The sequence below is a fragment of the Salvelinus alpinus genome, chromosome 16 (genome assembly GCF_045679555.1).
Source record: "Salvelinus alpinus chromosome 16, SLU_Salpinus.1, whole genome shotgun sequence".
Taxonomy (NCBI): domain Eukaryota; kingdom Metazoa; phylum Chordata; class Actinopteri; order Salmoniformes; family Salmonidae; genus Salvelinus; species Salvelinus alpinus.
Window position 1 is genome coordinate 6322291 of NC_092101.1, and position 23170 is coordinate 6345460.

Below are 23170 nucleotides of genomic sequence, written 5' to 3' on the forward strand. Positions count from 1 at the left end.
GGGGATCACTCTGTCATGTTGATTGAGTTTGAATAACAGACTGGAAGCTTCAAAAGAAGGGTAGTGCTTGGAATCATGGTTACCTGCAAGGAAACACGTGCCGTCATCATTGCTTTGTACAAAAAGGGCTTCACAGGTAAGGATATTGCTGCCAGTAAGATTGCACCTAAATCAACCATTTATCAGATCATCAAGAACTTCAAGGAGAGCAGTTCAATTGTTGTGAAGAAGGTTTCAGGGCGCCCAAGAAAGTCCAGCAAGCACCAGGACCGTCTCCTAAAGGTGATTCAGCTGAGGGATCGGGGCACCACCAGTACAGAGCTTGCTCAGGAATAGCAGCAGGCAGGTATGAATGCATCTGCATGAACAGTGAGGCGAAGACTTTGCTGCCTTTCTTGACACCAGACCGTCCTCAAAGAAGCCACTTCTCTCCAGGAAAAACATCAGGGACAGACTGATATTCTGCAAAAGGTACAGGGATTGGACTGCTGAGGACTGGGGTAAAGTCATTTTCTCTGATGAATCCCCTTTCCGATTGTTTGGGACATCCGGAAAAAAGCTTGTCCGGAGAAGACAAGCTGAGCGCTACCATCAGTCCTGTGTCATGCCAACAGTAAAGCATGCTGAGACCATTCATGTGTGGGGTTGCTTCTCAGCCAAGGGAGTGGGCTCACTCACAATTTTGCCTAAGAACACAGCCATGAATAAAGAAATGGTACCAACACATCCTCCGAGAGCAACTTCTCCCAACCATCCAGGAACAGTTTGGTGGCGAACAATGCTTTTTCCAGGATGATGGAGCACCTTGTCATAAGGCAAAAGTGATAACTAAGTGGCTCGGGGAACAAAACATTGATATTTTGCATCCATGGCCAGGAAACTCCCCAGACCTTAATCCCAATGAGAACTTGTGGTCAATCCTCAAGAGGCGGGTGGACAAACAAAAACCCACAAATTCTGACAAACTCCAAGCATTGATTATGCAAGAATGGGCTGCCATCAGTCAGGATGTGGCCCAGAAGTTAATTGACAGCATGCCAGGGTGGATTGCAGAGGTCTTGAAAAAGAAGGGTCAACACTGCAAATATTGACTCTTTGCATCAACTTCATGTAATTGTCAATAAAAGCCTTTGACACTAATGAAATGCTTGTAATTATACTTCCGTATTCCATAGTAACATCTGACAAAAATATCTAAAGACACTGAAGCAGCAAACTTTGTGGAAGTTAATATTTGTGTCATTCTCAAAACTTTTGGCCACGACTGTAGAAGACAGCTAGCTATATTTTGAAGTGTTGCATTTTGTTTCAAGCGGGTCGCCAACTCTGTAAGTGTAACGCACAACTTTTTTTGTTAATCACTTCCATCGATATCACGCTGAAATCAATAGAACAGGGGGCAAACATTTGGAGTGTAGCATTGTTTAAACTAACACTATTCAACGGCCACATGGAAACTTGTAATAACAATAATAATTGATTTTGGGAGGCTGCCATCACGCAAGGGAACAAACTACTTTTTCTGTTAATTCCAACTAATCACAATACGCCATAGGATATCAAGTGACAATGGTTGGCTGCTATTTAAATGATAGTTTGACTTTCAAAGTCGTGTATTGGTGTGTGGCCAGCGACTTTTATAGAGACCACTTCTAATTATCCATGCCATTTAAGAATGCAGCTATCCTTTTCTGCGACCCCCAGCGTATGACTAAATCAACAGTACAAAACCAAAGATATTGATCTGTTTTAAGCAATTGATCTTGTCAACGTGTTGACTATAAACATCACCAATCTGAAGTAAAAAGGATGTGTAACACCCCCTCAATTCACTGTGGTCAAACATCAGCTTGTATAACATAGTAACATACACTGTCCACTTCATTAAAGTAGCGTAATATACATTAATTAGATATGGCTAAATAATTCAATATCTTTATTTAGGATGATACTAAATGAAGTAAACTACAATTATTTTTTAACCCTTTAGAGATTTAAAAATTGCTCCTAAGAACAATTGAACCAAACATTCGACTAGAGCGTCCATAGGGTCTGTGCAGAAAGCTGAACGTTAGACGTCCCTACTACATGTCATGTCAAAATCAATATATATCCAGTGGAGGCTCCTCAGAAGAGGAAGGGGAGGACCATACTCCTCAGTGAATATCATAAAAATAGTGAAACATTAAAAAGGTTATCCATTTTAGATAAAACTATACTAAATATATTAATTTCACCAAATAATTGATTACAACACTAAGGTCTACAGTAGCCTCAACAGCACTCTGTAGGGTAGCACCATGGTGTAGCCAGAGGATAGCTAGTTTCCGTCCTACTCTGGGTACATTGCCTTCAATACAAAACCTAGGAGGCTAATGGTTCTCACCCCCTTCCATAGACATGCAGTTATTATGACAACTTACGGAGGACGTCCTCCAACCTATCAGAGCTCTTGCAGCATGAACTGACATTGCCCACCCAATCAAAGGATCAAATAATGGTACTGAAACCATAAGCTACAGCTAGCTAACACTGCAGTGCATAAATATGGTGAGTAGATGACCGAGAAAGTGAAAGACAATAGTTTAACAGTTTAAGAAAGAAAAAGGACAAGCAAGAGAGAGAGCTAGCAATATTTCGCTGTATTTTTATCTCTCACTTCGCTAGCTAGTTTAGCCTACTCAAACAGAAAGGGTTGCCATGTTAGCTCTGGCTATGACTATACACCACAGGAAATTTTCCAGGTAAGTTTTATTAATTTATTGCCACCGGGGCCCGCCAATGTAACTGCTAGCTACCTGTACTGCATGATTGTAGAGGGAGTACTAATGTGTTAGTTCTAGTAGCTATGTTGATTGACGTTAGCTAATATGGGGACAACGATGTAGCGTTTAAAGATTATGATATGAAGGTTTGGCTTGGCAAGTTTTTTTTTCACCTGATCACATACTGCTGATGTGTTGTGCACTGAAGCCTACAAGCAAAGGGAAACGGTGAGAGGAGAGTGCGTAGATGTGAGAAGGAATTAACAAGCAAAGTAATTATGCTCTTTGTTTGTGGCTGCTATGAAAGTGAACTGTGAGTGTGATCAGGGGGTATTCATTCCTCCGATTCTATTGAAAAACATTTCTTAAACAGAAGCAAACAGAACGGGGATAAACATACCTGAATTTGTCCAATAAATACTCTTGTTTGTAACTGTTGAACTAACGGTTACACCGTCGATCAGCTAGATGCAGGCAAGCGTGCGCAAAGCAGAATTGAACGTGTCACTGTCACCTTGATTACTCAAATGTTTCTCTCGACCTCTGCAACTGTAAACTTTCACTCATAGGCTACGTTGTAGCAACCTCATTATGGGTATAGAGAAAATTTGAGTATCATGTAGTAACCTAAACCTATCGATGTTACATTGAACTGGGTGAATGGAATATGACTGACAGTCATCCAATATGCTGTAATAGAAATAAGGCCCATAAAAACAAATAGTCCCCTTATCTTAAACGGCACCGACCGCCAGTGTATCTATTTCACCTATAGATATCGTTTTATGTACTCCGGAGTTTAGAAGACGAGTTCAATGGTAAGTCAGTCAGGTAGCCTTAATTCTCACACAGCATCCAGCCTAGCTGAAACAATGCTATTTCCTTACAAGGTAACAGCTAATGTGATGCAGGTACTAACTAAACTCAGCAAAAAAAGAAACGTCCCTTTTTCAGGACCCTGTCTTTCAAAGATAATCAGTAGAAATCCAAATAACTTCACAGATCTTCATTGTAAAGGGTTTAAACACCGTTTCCCATGCCTGTTCAATGAACCATAAACAATTCATGAACATGCACATGTGGAACAGTCGATAAGACACTAACAGCTTACAGACGGTAGGCAATTAATGTCACAGTTATGAAAACTTAGGACACTAAAGAGGCCTTTCTACTGACTCTGAAAAACACCAAAAGAAAGGTGCCCAGGGTCCCTGCTCATCTGCTTGAACGTGCCTTAGGCATGCTGCAAGGAGGCATGATGACTGCAGATGTGGCCAGGGCAATGTCCGTACTGTGAGACGCCTAGGACAGCGCTACAGGGAGACAGGACGGACAGGTAATCATCCTCGCAGTGGCAGACCACGTGTAACAACAACATCAAGCCTGCGGGACAGGTACAGGATGGCAACAACAACTGCCCGAGTTACACCAGGAACGCACAATCCCTCCATCAGTGCTCAGACTGTCCGCAATAGGCTGAGAGAGGCTGGACTGAGGGCTTGTAGGCCTGTTGTAAGGCAGGTCTTCACCAGCAACAATGTCGCCCATGGGCACAAACCCACCGTCGCTGGACCAGACAGGACTGGCAAAAAGTGCTCTTCACTGACAAGTCGCGGTTTTGTCTCACCAGGGGTGATGGTCGGATTCGCGTTTATCGTCGAAGGATTGAGCGTTACACCGAGGCCTGTACTCTGGAGCGGGATCGATTTGGAAGTGGAGGGTCCGTCATGGTCTGGGGCGGTGTGTCACAGCATCATCGGACTGAGCTAGTTGTCACTGCAGGCAATCTCAACGCTGTGCATTACAGGGGGGACATCCTCCTCCCTCATGTGGTACCCTTCCTGCAGGCTCATCCTGACATGACCCTCCAGCCATACTGCTCGTGACAGGAATGTCAGTGTTCTGCCATGGCCAGCAAAGAGCCCGGATCTCAATCCCATTGAGCACGTCGGGGACCTGCTGGATCGGAGGGTGAGGGCTAGGGCCATTCCCCCCAGAAATGTCCGGGAACTTGCAGGTGCATTGGTGGAAGAGTGGGGTAACATCTCACAGCAAGAACTGGCAAATCTGGTGCAGTCCATGAGGAAGAGATGCACTGCAGTGCTTAATGCAGCTGGTGACCACACCAGATACTGACTGTTACTATTGATTTTGACCCCCCCTTTGTTCAGGGACACATTATTCCATTTCTGTTAGTCACATATCTGTGGAACTTGTTCAGTTTATGTCTCAATTATTGAATCTTGTTATGTTCATACAAATATTTACACATGTTAAGTTTGCTGAAAATAAACACAGTTGACAGTGAGAGGACGTTTCTTTTTTGCTGAGTTTAAGTAGCTAAATTTAGATAGCCAGCTAACATTAGTTAGCGTTAGCTAAATTGTTGTCCAACAGCTGATGCCGACTATAGAGTCATGAAACAATATAGCTAACGCTAACTATCAATAATGTTTTGGAATACATTTGTCTGTTTCTAGCTAGTTAGTTTGGTAACGTTAGTTCGCTTGAAAAGTTTGTAAAATAGGTAGCCAGCTAATATGTGACTCGGCATCTTTCCCGTATTCCATGCTCACATTTGCTAACGTTACTGCTTACCGGCAGATGTTATCATGTTTGGTTCTTTATTCTCCCCCTCAACTCCAAGAACCCAGGTACCGTTTCAGTTAGCAACAATGAACTTATGGAAAATCTAAATCTTGACAGGACCGTAAAGGTGTCCGTTGTTCTCAACAGAGGGACACTTGTCTCTTGAAAATAATTGTTTTGCTCAATAATGAAAGCCCCCTTCTGAAAGACCCATAGTTAGGTATATATAGTTAGTGCCTGGTGAAATTACAGCTCATCGTTGTCAAATTGGCTGATTCTTGAAAAGGGTGAAGAAAAATTATGATTTAAATCATTGACTGTATATTTCGATTCTTAGAACATTTAAAGCATCATGTCGATATGATTTTGTTTCGACAAACAGGCTTCTATTCTGCCAGTCTCGCATGAATCCGTTATTTTACATGTCATACACACGTTTTTCTGCAACCCTCGCGCTGGAGAGAAAAAAAATACTAGTAATCTTCAGTCAGAAATAATGACAGTGAATTCACATCAGTGCGTGTTTATTTTAGACGAGTTTTGTACCATCATTAGTACGTCTTTTAAATGAAAATTGATTTGTGTGACTTACATTTATCTCCCTTTTATCAGTCCTTCTACATAACTTAAAGCAAAGAGGTGCAATACATTGTTGCTCTTTTAAAATAAAATATGTTTGATAAGTCTACTGTAATTGGTTACCTGAAGGATTTGGTTATTGTAATTGGTTAACAAGCAGCGGCTTCAAAACTATGAATAAATTGCCTGAAAACAGTGAATGAATCATGAAAGACAGAACATGTAGAATCCAACAATGAATGATTGAGCAATTATACAACCATTAGTTTAAAATCATAAATACAAGTTAGAGTAAACCCATAACCCAATAATGGTTGGATTAGTGCAATTGCTATTATTAGACTGAACTAAGGCACCAAAATGTTACACTTTTCTTGGTTTCTCATTGTTTTTAACACCTTTTTATTTTGCCAATTAAAAGCATGGGTAGCCTGAGTGAAAGAACAATGTTTCTCAGACTAACTATCAGTGGCTTAATGTTAATTGAAGTCAAGTATAAACTGAAACAAAAAAACAACAACATTAAAATACTTACAAAACAGGACAATGTATAGTACCAGTCAAAAGTTTGGATACACCTACTCATACAAGGGATTTTCTTTATTTTTACTATTTTCTACAAGACCAAGTCCAAATTATGGCAAGAACAACTCAAATAAGCAAATAGAAACGACTGTCCATCAATACTTTAAGACATGAAGGTCAGTCAATGCGGAAAATTTCAAGAACTTTTCAAGTTTCTTCAGGTCGACGACATCCGATCCTCGTTTGCTAAGTCAAACGACACCGCTGGTTCTGCTCACACTGCCCTACCCTGTGCTTTGACCTCTTTCTCCCCTCTCTCTCCAGATGAAATCTCGCGTCTTGTGACGGCCGGCCGCCCAACAACCTGCCCGCTTGACCCTATCCCCTCCTCTCTTCTCCAGACCATTTCCGGAGACCTTCTCCCTTACCTCACCTCGCTCATCAACTCATCCTTGACCGCTGGCTACGTCCCTTCCGTCTTCAAGAGAGCGAGAGTTGCACCCCTTCTGAAAAAACCTACACTCGATCCCTCCGATGTCAACAACTACAGACCAGTATCCCTTCTTTCTTTTCTCTCCAAAACTCTTGAACGTGCCGTCCTTGGCCAGCTCTCCTGCTATCTCTCTCAGAATGACCTTCTTGATCCAAATCAGTCAGGTTTCAAGACTAGTCATTCAACTGAGACTGCTCTTCTCTGTGTCACGGAGGCGCTCCGCACTGCTAAAGCTAACTCTCTCTCCTCTGCTCTCATCCTTCTAGACCTATCGGCTGCCTTTGATACTGTGAACCATCAGATCCTCCTCTCCACCCTCTCCGAGCTGGGCATCTCCGGCGCGGCCCACGCTTGGATTGCGTCCTACCTGACAGGTCGCTCCTACCAGGTGGCGTGGCGAGAATCTGTCTCCGCACCACGTGCTCTCACCACTGGTGTCCCCCAGGGCTCTGTTCTAGGCCCTCTCCTATTCTCGCTATACACCAAGTCACTTGGCTCTCTCATATCCTCACATGGTCTCTCCTATCATTGCTATGCAGACGACACACAATTAATCTTCTCCTTTCCCCCCTCTGATAACCAGGTGGTGAATCGCATCTCTGCATGTCTGGCAGACATATCAGTGTGGATGACGGATCACCACCTCAAGCTGAACCTCGGCCAGACGGAGCTGCTCTTCCTCCCGGGGAAGGACTGCCCGTTCCATGATCTCGCCATCACGGTTGACAACTCCATTGTGTCCTCCTCCCAGAGTGCTAAGAACCTTGGCGTGATCCTGGACAACACCCTGTCGTTCTCAACTAACATCAAGGCGGTGACCCGTTCCTGTAGGTTCATGCTCTACAACATTCGCAGAGTACGACCCTGCCTCACGCAGGAAGCGGCGCAGGTCCTAATCCAGGCACTTGTCATCTCCCGTCTGGATTACTGCAACTCGCTGTTGGCTGGGCTCCCTGCCTGTGCCATTAAACCCCTACAACTCATCCAGAACGCCGCAGCCCGTCTGGTGTTCAACTTTCCCAAGTTCTCTCACGTCACCCCGCTCCTCCGCTCTCTCCACTGGCTTCCAGTTGAAGCTCGCATCCGCTACAAGACCATGGTGCTTGCCTACGGAGCTGTGAGGGGAACGGCACCTCCGTACCTTCAGGCTCTGATCAGGCCCTACACCCAAACAAGGGCACTGCGTTCATCCACCTCTGGCCTGCTCGCCTCCCTACCTCTGAGGAAGTACAGTTCCCGCTCAGCCCAGTCAAAACTGTTCGCTGCTCTGGCACCCCAATGGTGGAACAAACTCCCTCACGACGCCAGGTCAGCGGAGTCAATCACCACCTTCCGGAGACACCTGAAACCCCACCTCTTTAAGGAATACCTAGGATAGGATAAAGTAATCCTTCTAACCCCCCCCCCCTTAAAAGAGTTAGATGCACTATTGTAAAGTGGTTGTTCCACTGGATATCATAAGGTGAATGCACCAATTTGTAAGTCGCTCTGGATAAGAGCGTCTGCTAAATGACTTAAATGTAATGTAAATGTAAGTGCAGTTGCAAAAACCATCAAGGGCTATGATGAAACTGGCTCTCATGAGGACTGCCACAGGAAAGAAAGGCCCAGAGTTACCTCTGCTGCAGAGGATACGTTCATTTGAGTTACCAGCCTCAGAAATTGCAGCCCAAATAAATGCTTCACAAAGTTCAAGTAACAGACACATCTCAACATCAACTGTTCAGAAGAGACTGCGTGAATCAGGCCTTCATGGTCGAATTGTTGCAAAGACACCACTTCTATAGGACACCAATAATAAGAAGAGACTTGCTTGGGCCAAGAAACATGAGCAAAGGACATTAGAATGGTGGAAATCTGTCCTTTGGTCTAACGAGGGTAAATTGGAGATTTTTGGTTGCAACCACCGTGTCGTTGTGAGATGCAGAGTAGGTGAACGGATGATCTCCGCATGTGTGGTTCCCACCGTGAAGCATGGAGGAGGTGTGATGGTGTGGGGGTGCTTTGCTGGTGACACTGTTGGTGATTTATTTAGAATTTAAGGCACACTTAACTAGCATGGCTACCACAGCATTCTGCAGTGATACGACATCCCATTTGGTTTGCGCTTAGTGGGACAATCATTTGTTTTTCAACAGGACAATGACCCAAAACACACCTCCAGGCTGTGTAAGGGCTATTTGACCAAGAAGGAGAGTGATGGTGCTGCATCAGATGACCTGGCCTCCACAATCACCCAACCTGAACCCAATTGAGATGGTTTGGGATGAGTTGGACCGCGTGAGTGAAGGAAAAGCAGCCAACAGGTGCTCAGCATATGTGGGAACTCCTTCAAGACTGTTGGAAATGCATTCTTCATCAAATCATATCAAATTGCATTTGCAACATACGCTGAATACAACAGATTGCCTAAAGTTTGCAGAGAAAACAGTCTATGACTAGGGTGGCTGTAGTTTTTGACAATTTTTAGGGCCTTCCTCTGACACCGCCTGGTATACAGTGAGGGAAAAAAGTATTTGATCCCCTGCTGATTTTGTACGTTTGCCCACTGACAAAGAAATTATCAGTCTATAATTTTAAATGTAGGTTTATTTGAACAGTGAGAGACAGAATAACAACAAAAATATCCAGAAAAATGCATGTCAAAAATGTTATAAATTGATTTGCATTTTAATGAGGGAAATAAGTATTTGACCCCTTCTCAATCAAAAAGATTTCTGGCTCCCAGGTGTCTTTCATACAGGTAACGAACGGAGATTAGGAGCACACTCTTAAAGGGAGTGCTCCTAATCTCAGTTTCTTACCTGTATAAAAGATACCTGTCCACAGAAGCAATCAATCAATCAGATTCCAAACTCTCCACCATGGCCAAGACCAAAGAGCTCTCCAAGGATGTCAGGGACAAGATTGTAGACCTACACAAGGCTGGAATGGGCTACAAGACCATCGCCAAGCAGCTTGGTGAGAAGGTGACAACAGTTTCTGTGATTATTCGCAAATGGAAGAAACACAAAAGAACTGTCAATCTCCCTCAGCCTGGGGCTCCATGCAAGATCTCACCTCGTGGAGTTGCAATGATCATGAGAACGGTGAGGAATCAGCCCAGAACTACACAGGAGGATCTTGTCAATGATCTCAAGGCAGCTGGGACCATAGTCATCAAGAAAACAATTGGTAACACACTATGCCGTGAAGGACTGAAATCCTGCAGCGCCCGCAAGGTCCCCCTGCTCAAGAAAGCACATATACATGCCCGTCTGAAGTTTGCCAATGAACATCTGAATGATTCAGAGGACAACTGGGTGAACGTGTTGTGGTCAGATGAGACCAAAATGGAGTTCTTTGGCATCAACCCAACTTGCCGTGTTTGGAGGAGGAGGAATGCTGCCTATGACCCCAAGAAACCATCCCCACCGTCAAACATGGAGGTGGAAACATTATGCTTTGGGGGTGTTTTTCTGCTAAAGGGACAGGACAACTTCACCGCATCAAAGGGACGATGGACGGGGCCATGTACCGTCAAATCTTGGGTGAAAACCTCCTTCCCTCAGCCAGGGTATTGAAAATGGGTCGTGGATGGGTATTCCAGCATGACAATGACCCAAAACACACGGCCAAGGCAACAAAGGAGTGGCTCAAGAAGAAGCACATTAAGGTCCTGGAGTGGCCTAGCCAGTCTCCAGACCTTAATCCCATAGAAAATCTGTGGAGGGAGCTGAAGGTTCGAGTTGCCAAATGTCAGCCTCGAAACCTTAATGACTTGAAGAAGATCTGCAAAGAGGAGTGGGACAAAATCCCTCCTGAGATGTGTGCAAACCTGGTGGCCAACTACAAGAAACGTCTGACCTCTGTGATTGCCAACAAGGGTTTTGCCACCAAGTACTAAGTCATGTTTTGCAGAGGGGTCAAATACTTATTTCCCTCATTAAAATGCAAATCAATTCATAACATTTTTGACATGCGTTTTTCTGGATTTTTTTGTTGATATTCTGTCTCTCACTGTTCAAATAAACCTACCATTAAAATTATAGACTGATCATTTCTTTGTCAGTGGGCAAACGTACAAAATCAGCAGGGGATCAAATACTTTTTTCCCTCACTGTAGAGGTCCATGATGGCAGGAAGCTTGGCCTCAATGATGTACTGGGCCATACGCACAACGCTCTGTAGTGCCTTGCGGTCGGAGGCCGAGCACTTGCCATACCAGGCAGTGATGCAACCAGTCAGGATGCTCTCGATGGTGCAGCTGTAGAACTTTCGAGGATCTGAGGACCCATGCCAAATCTTTTCAGTCTTCTGAGGCGGAATAGGCCCTCTTCACAACTGTCTTGGTGTGTTTGGACCATGATAGTTTGTTGGTGATGTGGACACCAAGGAACTTGAAGCTCTCAACCAGTTCCACTACAGCCCCGTCGATGAGAATGGGGGCGTGCTCGGTCCTCGTTTTCCTATAGTCCACAATCACCTCCTTTGTTTGATCACGTTGAGGGAGAGGTTGTTATCTTGGCATAACACATCCAGGACTCTGACCTCCTCCCTATAGTCTCATTGTTGTCGGTGATAAGGCCGACCACTGTTGTGTCGTCGGCAAACTTAATGGTGTTGGAGTCGTGCCTGGTCATGCAGTCATAAGTGAACAGGGAGTGCAATGGAGGGGACTGAGCACGCACCACTGAGGGGCGCACGTGTTGAGGATCAGCATGGCAGATGTGTTGTTACCTACCCTTACCACCTGGGGGCGGCCCGTCAGGAAGTCCAGGATCCAGTTGCAGAGGGAGGTGTTTGATCCCAGGATCCTTAGCTTAGGGATAAGCTTTGAGGGCACTATGGTGTTGAACGCTGAGCTGTAGTCAATGAATAGCATTCTCACATAGGTGTTCCTTTTGTCCAAGTGGGAAAGGGCAGTGTGGAGTGCAATAGAGAAGGCATCATCTGTGGATCTGTTATGGTGGTATGCAAATTGGAGTGGGTCTAGGGTTTCTGGGATAATGGTGTTATGTGCCAATACCAGCCTTTCAAAGCACTTCATGGCTACAGATGAGAGTGCTACGGGTCAGTAGACATTTAGGCAGGTTACCTTAGTGTTCTTGGGCACAGGGACTATGGTGTTCTGCTTGAAACATGTTGGTATTACAGGATCAGTCAAGGGCAGGTCGAAAATGTCAGTGAAGACACTTGCCAGTTGGTCAGTACACATCCGGGTAGTCCATCTGGCCGTGTGGCCTTGTGAATCTTGACCTGTTTAAAGGTCTTACTCACATCGGCTACGGAGAGAGTGATCACACAGTCGTCCAGAACAGCTGATGCTCTCATGTAAGCTTCAGTGTTTGCTTGCCTCAAAGCGAGCATAGAAGTAATGTAGCTCGTCTGGTAGACTCATGTCACTGGGCGGCTCCCAGCTGTGCTTCCCTTTTGTAGTCAATAATAGTTTGCAAGCCCTGCCACATCCGACTAGCATCGGAGCCGGTGTAGTACGATTCAGTCTTACTCCTGTATTGACGCTATAGGGCATAGTGGGATTTCCTATAAGCGTCCGGGTTAGAGTCCCTCTCCTTGAAAGCGGCAGCTCTACTCTTTAGCTCAGTGCGGATGTTGCCTGTAATCCATGGCTTCTGGTTGGAGTATGCACCTTCGGTCACTGTGGGGATGACGTCATCGATGCACTTATTGATGAAGCCAGTGACTGATGTGGTGTACTCCTCAATGCCATCGGAGGAATCCCGGTACATAGTCCAGTCTGTGCTAGCAAAACAGTCCTGTAGCTTAGCATCTGCTTCATCTGACCACTGGTGCTTCCTGCTTTAGTTTTTGCTTGTAAGCAAGAATAGAATTATGGTCAGATTTGCCAAATGGAGGGCGAGCTTTGTACGCGTCTCTGTGTGTTGAGTAAAGGATGGTCTAGACTTTTATTTTCCTCTGGTTGCACATTTAACATGCATTAAAGTCCCCGGCCACTAAGAGCGCCACCTCCGGATGAGCATTTTCCTGTTTGTTTAAGGCCGTATACAGCTCATTGAGTGCGGTCAGTGCCAGCATCGGTTTGTGGTGGTAAATAGACAGCTACGAAAAATATAGATGAAATCTCTCTTGGTAAATAGTGTGGTCTACAGCTTATCATGAGATACTCTACCTCAGGCAAGCAAAATCTTGAGACTTCCTTACTATTAGATTTTGTGTACCAGCTGTTGTTTACAAATATACACAGACCACCACCCCTTGTTTTACCGGAGGCAGCTGTTCTATCTTGCCAATGCAGCGTAAAACCCATAAAACCCTATCAATAATCTAAGAACCATGAACTGTAACCTATGCAGACATTTAATTACCTGACGTATTTGGCAATTTATCAACCAATTGGCTCATTTGGCAATTTATCAACTAATTGGCTCAATATTGTCCACTTCATCTTTTAAAAGAGAACAATGGCACTAGGAAAGTTGATATGTGACAAAACAGATAGTTCGTCTGTAGGATAGGTCCATAGCACTTTGTTTTGAAGTCACGGCTGTTGTAGGAAGTGGACCAAGGTGCAGCGTGGTAGGCGTACATTTTCTTTTATTATAAAAAATGACGCCAATTCTGTCGCAGCCGGCCGAGACCGGGAGGTCCGTGGGGCAACGCACAATTGGCCTAGCGTCGTCCGGGTTAGGGAGGGTTTGGCCGGTAGGGATATCCTTGTCTCATCGTGCTCCAGCGACTCCTGTGGCGGGCCGGGCGCAGTGCGCGCTAACCGAGGGGGCCAGGTGCACGGTGTTTCCTCCGACACATTGGTGCGGCTGGCTTCCGGGTTGGAGGCGCGCTGTGTTAAGAAGCAGTGCGGCTTGGTTGGGTTGTGCTTCGGAGGACGCATGACTTTCGACCTTCGTCTCTCCCGAGCCCGTACGGGAGTTGTAGCGATGAGACAAGATAGTAATTACTAGCGATTGGATACCACGAAAATTGGGGAGAAAAGGGGGTAAAATGTTTTTTTTTTTAATGTTTTTTTTTTTTTTTTTTTTTATGACGCCAACAAAACAACAAACGAGAAAACAACCGTGAAGCTAAAGGCTATAGTGCCAACAAACAAAGACAACTTCCCACAAAGACAGTTGGGAAAAAGGGCTACCTAAGTATGGTTCTCAATCAGAGACAACGATAGACAGCTGTCCCTGATTGAGAACCCTAACCGGCCAAAACATAGAAATACAAATAATAGAACATAGAATACCCACCCCAACTCACACCCTGACTAAACCAAAATAGAGACATTAAAAGGATCTCTAAGTTCAGGGCGTGACATTTGAAGCATCAATTTGATCCCATGTTCTTCTTACCCAAACTGGGTGCAGCACCTGTTAACTCTATAATATCCCTCAAAACAACAGGTTTTTAGGGCTGGGATAATAACTTTCCTGCTTAGTAAAAATTACTGATATGGACGGGACTAAAATGACAGATGTTGTGATTTGTGCTCATGCACATAATTACATTACCTTAGCTCCTTCAGTAAAACTTACCTGGTCCGAATAGGGCTCTAGGCTACCTGGCTAAAATGTTTTCTCTCTAGCCTAACTTCCATTCACGGGCAACGTTAGCTAGTTAACATAAGCCTTCTACATCTAGCTACATATTGAAATTCCATACTCTCAAGCCAGGGGCACAATGTATGAATTAATGGTTGGATCAGAATCCCTGTTATAATCATTAGCCAGGCAGAGAATTAAGTAAAACCCCAAGTCCAAATCCCTATCTCCATCCATGGCTAATTTAGGAAAGGGCTAATTTTAGCTAGTTGGCTAGCTAGCCACCGGAGGACAACAACACAACGAGATGCAACAATTCAACTTTTTCTGTCAATGACGAATGCTCTCAATGGGATTTGATAGGAATGACGCCAAATCCAAACTGGGAGCTCGCTCAGTTTAGCTCAACACTGATTGGCACATTTTGTATACTTTTTTTGTCAAGTGAGGCCAGATGCTCGTTGGCTTCCCGTGCCTTCAATGCTACTGGCGGCAAACATGTCATACTCGTTTGGACCAGACAGCATCAGATTGATGGCCTACACTTAGAGAGACAGAGGGGCGCTGTTTAGCTCGCTCAGATGCTTTCTCCTGTGAGATACATCCAGCCTCTTGTGAATTGAAGGAAAATGATGAAACACAGAGAGACAAAAGATACTTTATTTTATCTTTTTTTGATATCTTTTTTTTTCTGGGAAGCCTGGCTTTCCTTGGTATCTATGACTACACGCCACTGTAAGTGATTGGGCTGGAAACTTGACCAGAAACGTCTTCTCAGCTGCAAGGGCCAAGTAACCTGCAGCCGCAGATCAATGTGAACAACTTTTATTATTCCTATTAGATCATGTTAAAGTGGTACTTTTCAGAAATGTTTACCCAATCTTAATTGTTGTCTTTCCTCAAGAAGGGTTATGCAGCTGTCTTATAATTGTAATACAAGCTCTACGGAAAGCCCTGTGCTGCGAAGTAAAAAAATGCATGGAATGCGAGTAAAGAACCTTCTATACTAAATATAGCTGAAAATTATTTTCCAAAATCTGTTCCAAAATGTTTAATTATAAACAAACATGTGTAACAAATAACAGATGAATAGACAAAGGAAGAAACACAATTGAAACCTCAATTTAAGTGTGTTGTCCTACTACACTGGGGTATAGGCAGTCTGACTCAAAGACAGTATTTCCCACTACTGGCTCTGTCCTCCTGCAACACACCATCCTCCAGCCAAGAGAAAACCATGCCACTGCTGCCCTCCAGCTCTCAGAGAGCTCCTCTGCAGCTGCTCACTGATGAATTGGAAGCCAGCACTCAGAGCTGCCATCTCCCCCCTGGTTGAGGGGTGCCTTGCCTCAAGAGTAGCAGGGGCTTGGCACCTGCCTTATGCATCCCCTCCGGGGAGCCTGCCACTGTCAATGCACTGTTCTTCTGTGTCATAGTGCCACCTAAGCTAAAATATCTGCCTGGATAAGTGCCTCTCTCAGTCACTGCCACCAGGGCCCAGTTTTTAGAAAGTTATCTGATCAGATTTCAGCAATTGGATAGGATTAAATGTTAAAATTGGGTTCAGATTTGGTAATCCATTCCGTTGTTTTTGCATTTTCCAGGTGATTAGGAGAGTTTTGATACTGAACATCAGGATTATCTTGATCCCACTGGAAGGGTGGATTCAGGTGTGAGGCACTACAACCAAGAAAGGTCAATGTAACTAAGGTGACAAGGTTTAAAAACCTTCTTAGATCTGAAAAAACAAAGGTTAATTATGTTAAATTGGCCACAGTATAGGTATGTGGTCAGTTGTTATATTGAGTACAAATAAATGCATGTACTTATAAGTAATCTAGGCACCTTTATTCATGTATTAGTTTACTCATCTCTGGTTCCCTATGACAGTGTAGAAGTAGTACCATATATTTCCCAGTAGATAGCAAGGTGCTGGCCTGTTCAAAGCAAGTAAAATCCGGATTCTGTGATCTTGATATTGTCTCTATAGTCTAAATTGTAAATTGTTATTTGTTCTTGATTGACTTGCCTGCAAAACATAAAGGTTAAATAAAACAATTATTATTCTGTGTTGACTTTGATACTCTAAGGCCTCATTTTTACTGGTTAAGTAATATGGTCACACACAAAAACTCCTGGGCCAAGCTGTGAGGCATACTTTGGTGCTGGTGCTGACTGCATTCTCTAACTGAGCCACTAGGGGCACTGGCACCTGCAGCATCCATCGTTCACCTGCAACATTAGCCTTTGAAGGTAATATGACCTCAACACTTTTCACCAGACTGAGGGGCTGTGTTCACAGTATACAATTTTGTTCCTCAAGCGTGGGGAGACCAAAGTACACGAGCTGAAGACACATTTGACTAATGTGATCTGTGGCACGGCTGCCAAAATAAAGGGAAATTGTAAGGAATGATGCTGGAGATGAGAAGCAGGTACAGGGAGTGAACATTTAATTAACCACGGACATGGAACAGGACAGGACAGCGTCTGGACAGGAACACACAATGACAACAATGCTGACACATGGATCTAACCAAAGAAAAAGACAGATATAGGAGGGCAATTAACAACTTAAAGGAGTCCAGGTGAGTCCAATGATGCGCTGCTGCGCGTGATGGTGACCGGTGATGAAGCGTGGGTCCTTGTGGCGATGGTGATAGATGTGCGCAATGAAGGCAGTCTGGCGCCCTCAGAGCGGGAAATGGCGCCACCCACTGCCGAGCCCACTGGGGCAAGAAAAACTTCTAGAGCCAGCTAGGGCATGGAAGCCCGACGAGGCACCCCCCGGTTCCATTGACAACATCACCCGGACCGCACGTCACCAACAAAAAAAACAGGCCTCCCTGATGCTTTCAATTTTGGTGTCAGAATTCTGTAAGGAATGACGCTGGAGATGAGATGCAGGTACAGGGAGTGAACATTTAATTAACCACGGACATGGAACAGGACAGCGTCTGGACAGGAATAAACAATGACAACAATGCTGACACAGGGATCTAACCAAAGAAACAAACAGATGTAGGAGGGGCAATTAACAAATTAAAGGAGTCCAGGTGAGACCAATGATGCGCTGCTGCACGTGACGGTGACCGGTGATGAAGTGCAGGTGCGCGTAATGAAGACAGTCTGGCACCCTCGGGCGCCAGAGCGGGAGAGCGGTCGTGACAGGAAATAATTGTTCTTTGGATGAGATCTGCATGAGCAAAAGGGAACAAAATATTTTGGCAGGAAAATAGCTGTGTCTAGTTTTACAGAGCTCCCTCTTTTCTAATTTGAGACGAGAATTACTGCTGAGGTCTTATCAATCTAATTCAGTGTGGACCGTCACTGTGCACATCTTCAGAGAGGGAAACTTCAAGGGAGCTATTTTCATAACGGAAACATGGTTGCACGTCAGTTCTTTGCGAAAAGGTGTTATTGCATTGCTCTGTTCTGAATGTTATTTTGTTTTTGGGGATTTGTGTCTGGTAGACTTCGCATTTTGGACTCTATTTTAAAATGTCCTTTCATAATTGAAGGAGTGTCACTAAAATTTTTGTGGATATGGGCACACAGTAGCTGACACTGATATTTAAATATGAACCAATGACGGCTGACTCTACTTCAATACACAGTACTATTTACATATTATTACTTATTATGTGAATTATAGAAGAAAATAAAATGTCAGAGAAACAGTTACTGTATTGTTTACAATATTCTACAGTTTTCCAATACCCGAAATACAGATATCACACAGACAAGATGGCATAGAGTAGCACAGTACACTACAATCAAGCGGAATACCTACACCTGATGTTGGATCTCCTTCACAAACTTGCACAATGAAAATACTGCCTAATCAATCCACAACATTTTCTGTCCTTTACAATCTGATCTTAATCACCAGTTATGAGAGGAAAAACAGATTTTTGTCTTTTACTCTTGATGAGATGTTTCTCCCCAGTTATTTTGTCCCCCAGGGTTTTCGTGTTACATTTGCTTAGAAGACAGGACACAACTTTTCCTCATTTATCTCTGGATGCATGGTCAAACATAAAGGGCCAATTGCAACGATCGAAAGCCACCAGATTATTGGCAGGGCCCAGTTAAAAAAAAAAAGGTTATCTGGATTTTGCCTATTGGATAGGATTGAATACATTGAAATAACATTTATAGAACGGATTAATCATTAACTTGAATGGGGACTTTCGTTCTATTTATTACATTTTTATGCATTTAATCCTATCCGATAGGCAAAATCCAGATACCTTTTCAAAAACTGGTTAAACCATCAACTTTTGTTAAACCATCAATACGCACTAAAATCACCCGCTAAACTGATCTCAATTGCAACCAGTATTGGCCACAGATTTACCGCTCCCTAACGTGGATGTCGAGGTAATTTTTTTTGTCCTCATTGCAACCAACATTTTTCACAACAATTTTGCCCTCTGATGGATATTATCATGTGAACAATTTCATCCTGCAATTTGAGCTGACTAAGGCCGATTTGTCTATTTGACAGTCACTCAGTGCAACTGAAATAAAGTATTTCCTAGTTCACCACAACACATCTACTTAGCCAATTTACATGACACCTTTTATGATTGGAAAACTACTTTTGGTGTAGGCTATTCTTATATATAAAAAAAATATATATATACAAACAGAATTTAGAATGTTCATAGGCATAGAAAAAGTGTGATTTATAAAATAGTACTATGAGTGTCATACGCACACCGGTTGGAGAAAACCAAATATTTTTTTATTTAACCAGGCAAGTCAGTTAAGAACAAATTAGTATTTACAATGACAGCCTAGGAACAGTGGGTTAACTGCCTTGTTCAGGGGCAGAACAACAGATTTTTACCTTGTCAGCTCGGAGATTTGATCTAGCAACGTTTCGGTTACTGGCCCAATGCTCTAACCACTAGGCTACCTGCCACATTAAATATAAAGGCAACATGCGACAATTTCAAAGATTTTACTGAGTTAGAGTTCATGTAAGGAAATCAGTCAATTGAAATAAATTAATCCCTAATCTATAGATTTCACATGACTGGGAATACAGATATGCAACTGTTGGTCACAGATACCTTATCAGAAAACCAGTCAGTATCTTGTGTGACCACCATTTTACCTTATGCAGTGCGACACATCTCCTTCGCATAGAGTTGATCAGGCTGTTGATTGTGACCTGTAGAATGTTGTCCCACTCCTCTTCAATGGCTGTGCGAAGTTTCTGGATATTGGTGGGAACTGGAACACGTTGTTGATCCAGAGCATCCCAAACATGCTCAATGGGTGACATGTCTGGTGAGTATGCTGGCCATGGAGGAACTGGGACATTTTCAGCTTACAGGAATTGTGTACACATGCTTGCGACATGGGGCCATGCATTATCATGCTGAAACATGAGGTGATGGCAGCAGATGAATGTTATGACAATGGGCCTTAGGATCTCATGATCTCAGTATCTCTGTGCATTCAAATTGCCATCGATTAAATGCAATTGTGTTCATTGTCCGTAGCTTATGCCTGCCCATACCATAACACCACCGCCACCATGGGGCACTGTTCACAACATTGACATCAGCAAACTGCTTGCCCACACGATGCCATACACTGTCTGCCCTATGCCCGGTACAGCTGAAACCAGGATTCATCAGTGAAGAGCACACTTCTCTGGCATGTCAGTGGCCATCGAAGGTGAGAATTTGCCCACTGAAGTCGATTACAACGCCTAACTGCAGTCAGGTCAAGACCCTGGTGAGGACGACGAGCATGCAGATGAGCTCACTGAGATGGTTTCTGGCAGCCGGTTGCGCAAAACCCCAGTTTCATCAACTGTCCGTGTGGCTGGTCACAGATGATCCGGAAGGTGAAGAAGCCGGATGTGGAGGTCCTGGGCTGGCGTGGTAACCAGTTGTGCAGTTGTGAGGCCGGTTGGACGTATTCTCAAATTCTCTAAAACAACGTTGGAGGCAGCTTATGGTAGGGAAATGAACAATCAATTTTCTGGTAACAGCTCTGGTGGATATTCCTGCAGTCAGCATGCCAAATGCATGCTCCCTCAAAACTTGAGACATCTGTGGCATTGTGTTGTGTGACAAAACTATACACTTTAGGTGGATGGATTATCTTGGCAAAGGAGAAATCTGGTTGAATTGCTGCAAAGAAACCACTACTAAAGGACACCAATAAGAAGAAAAGACTTGCTTGGGCCAAGAAACACAAACAATGGATATTAGACTGGTGGAAATCTGTCCTTTGGTCTGATGAGTCCAAATTTAAGATTGGTTCCAATCGCCATCTCTTTGTGAGACGCAGAGTAGGTGAACGGAGGATCTCCGCATGTGTGGTTCCCACCGTGAAGCATGGAGGATGAGGTGTGATGGTGTGAGGGTGCTTTACTGGTGACACTGTCAGTGATTTATTTAGAATTCATGGCACACTTAACCAGCATGGCTACCACAGCATTCTGAAGAGATAAGCCATCCCATCTGGTTTGCGCTTATTGGGACTATTTGTTTTTCAACAGCACAATGACCCAATACATCTCCAGGCTATGTAAGGGTTATTTGACCAAGGAGAGTGATGGAGCGCTGCATCAGATGACCTGGCCTCCACAATCACCCGACCTCAACACAATTGAGATGGTTTGAGATGAGTTGAGCCGCAGAGGGAAAGAAAAGCAGCCTACAAGTGCTCAGCATATGTGGGAACGCCTTTAAGATTGTTGGAAAAGCATTCCAGGTGAAGCTGGTTGAGAGAATCCCAAGAGTATGCAAAGCTGTCATGAAGGCAAAGGGTGCCTACTTTGAAGAATCTAAAATATATTTAGATTTGTTTAACACCTTTTTTGTTACTACATGATTCCATATGTGTTATTTCATGGTTTTGATGTCTTCACTATTATTCTACAATGTAGAAAATAGTAACAATAAAGAAAAAACCCTTGAATGAGTATGTATGCCCAAATTTTTGACTGGTTCTGTATTTCACTATGACCTGCTGCTAACTTTGAGGCAGGCTGTTGCTGAGTGAGTGGTGGGAAGGGCCTGAGGGGTGAGTGTGTGTTGAGAGAACACTACAGCTATTAGTGCGCGAGAGGAGAGGGAGCAGCACACATGCACGTCATGACAACTTTTTACCAGTTGTAGGTAGACTATTTATAGTGAACAAAAATATAAACGCAACATGCAACAATTAACTGTTTTACTGAGTTACAGTTCATATAAGGAAATCAGTCAATTTAAATTAATTAATTTGGCCCTAATCTATGGATTTCACATGACTGGGCAGGTGAGCAGCCATGGGTGGGTTTGGGAGGGCATAGGCCGTTCCACTTGGGAGCCAGGTCCACCCACTGGAAAGCCAGGCCCAGCTGAGTTTTTCCCCACAAAAGTACTTTATTACAGACAGAAATACTCCTTTCTGGGATCTTTTATTTCAGCTCATGAAACATGGGACCAACACTTGGTGTGTATATTTTTGTTCAGTATAGATTGTCATTATGGACACACATTTTTCCAACCATTTTTCTGTAAAACATATTAATACTCTAGAACACATATAGAAATAATGTAGACAAAGCACTGGAAAATGCATTAGAGCGCATTACATAAATTTGCACAGAGGTTTCTAAAACTGCATTCTAGTGTTGACTTTGCTTAAAGAAAACTGTATCAAGCAAAATGTTTTATGCATGCTCAGTTCTTGGGTCTCGGGGGCTGCCCGAGAGGAAATTTTAAATTAAAGTTATGGAACTCCCTCATGTGGTTCTTTTTATGGGGAAAAGTCCTCAATGAAACTGACATTAAAATGTGGAGAAAGATACATTTGCCCGTTGGCCATCAAGTAGCCTAATAATTTAGACGCCATTGTAGGCTACCTTTTGATACAATAAATATGTTGACATGACGATATCACTGGAGTCATTGCAAATCAATTTGTGCCACTTTTGTGGTCAACTGGAGCAGGCAAACCAATTGAATAGATAGCCTATAACTTAACGCTACAACAAATATAAACGTATGTTATTATGCAATTATTAATGGACATGTTTAGTTAATTCAATTGGAAGTTATCAAAGCTCTATCGCCTTTGCCGATCAGTTGTTAGAACGCATTCGATTGACGGTAACAGATTAGAATAGGCTACAGGTCAAAATAAATCAACCAAAAAATTAAAACTGGCTGTTGTTGACAAGCATATTCACTTCAAATACATATTATTAAAATGTAATTATAAACTCAATTATGACCCTCAGTAGCCTATTGGGAAACACAAACACTTCTTACCTCGAAATCACCTCGCTATTCATGTTGAATACATTTGTCTGTTAATTTGAACTAAGCAAGCTGTTAAATCGTTCAGGTTACATCTAGCCTACATCTTGTCTAGGCTACTGTAGACTATCTGAAATTAGATGTAGACCTATCAGGGGCTATAGGCTACTTGCCTTTATCGAATCAAACCACTGCAAAGTTGAATTAGAATCATAAACCCAGATTTTAGTCTGTAGCCTATGCCTATTGAAATAACATTTAAATCTCACAAATGGACCATTTATAATGGTTTGTAGTCTTAACATCTGGCAAATAATAACAGCAGAATTGCCAGAAAATAGCCTAACATTTGTTTTTTTATGTTCATCCAAGTGTTTCTTGCTCAGATATTTCAAGATCCTCTGTCCAACTTTCATCACTCAAATATTCCTGTCAGATTTA

At 43.4% G+C, this 23170-nt stretch overlaps 1 protein-coding gene across 4 annotated transcripts in view; it reads right to left on the reverse strand.

The window, feature by feature from the left end:
- The window catches only part of LOC139540693 (26S proteasome non-ATPase regulatory subunit 1-like), a 103463-nt gene extending 97915 nt beyond the window's left edge, over nt 1–5548 (reverse strand). For 2 of the 4 annotated variants that reach the window (XM_071344560.1, XM_071344558.1), the window contains exon 1: nt 5364–5545. Coding sequence is in view for 2 of the 4 variants with exons in the window: in XM_071344558.1 (XP_071200659.1) it covers nt 5364–5379 (16 nt within the window). In the remaining 2 variants the exon portion in view is untranslated. Of the gene's footprint in view, nt 1–5363 lie in introns of all 4 variants that reach the window. The other 2 variants (XR_011668256.1, XM_071344559.1) reach the window with 2 other exon arrangements.
- Nucleotides 5549–23170: the final 17622 nt, after the last annotated feature.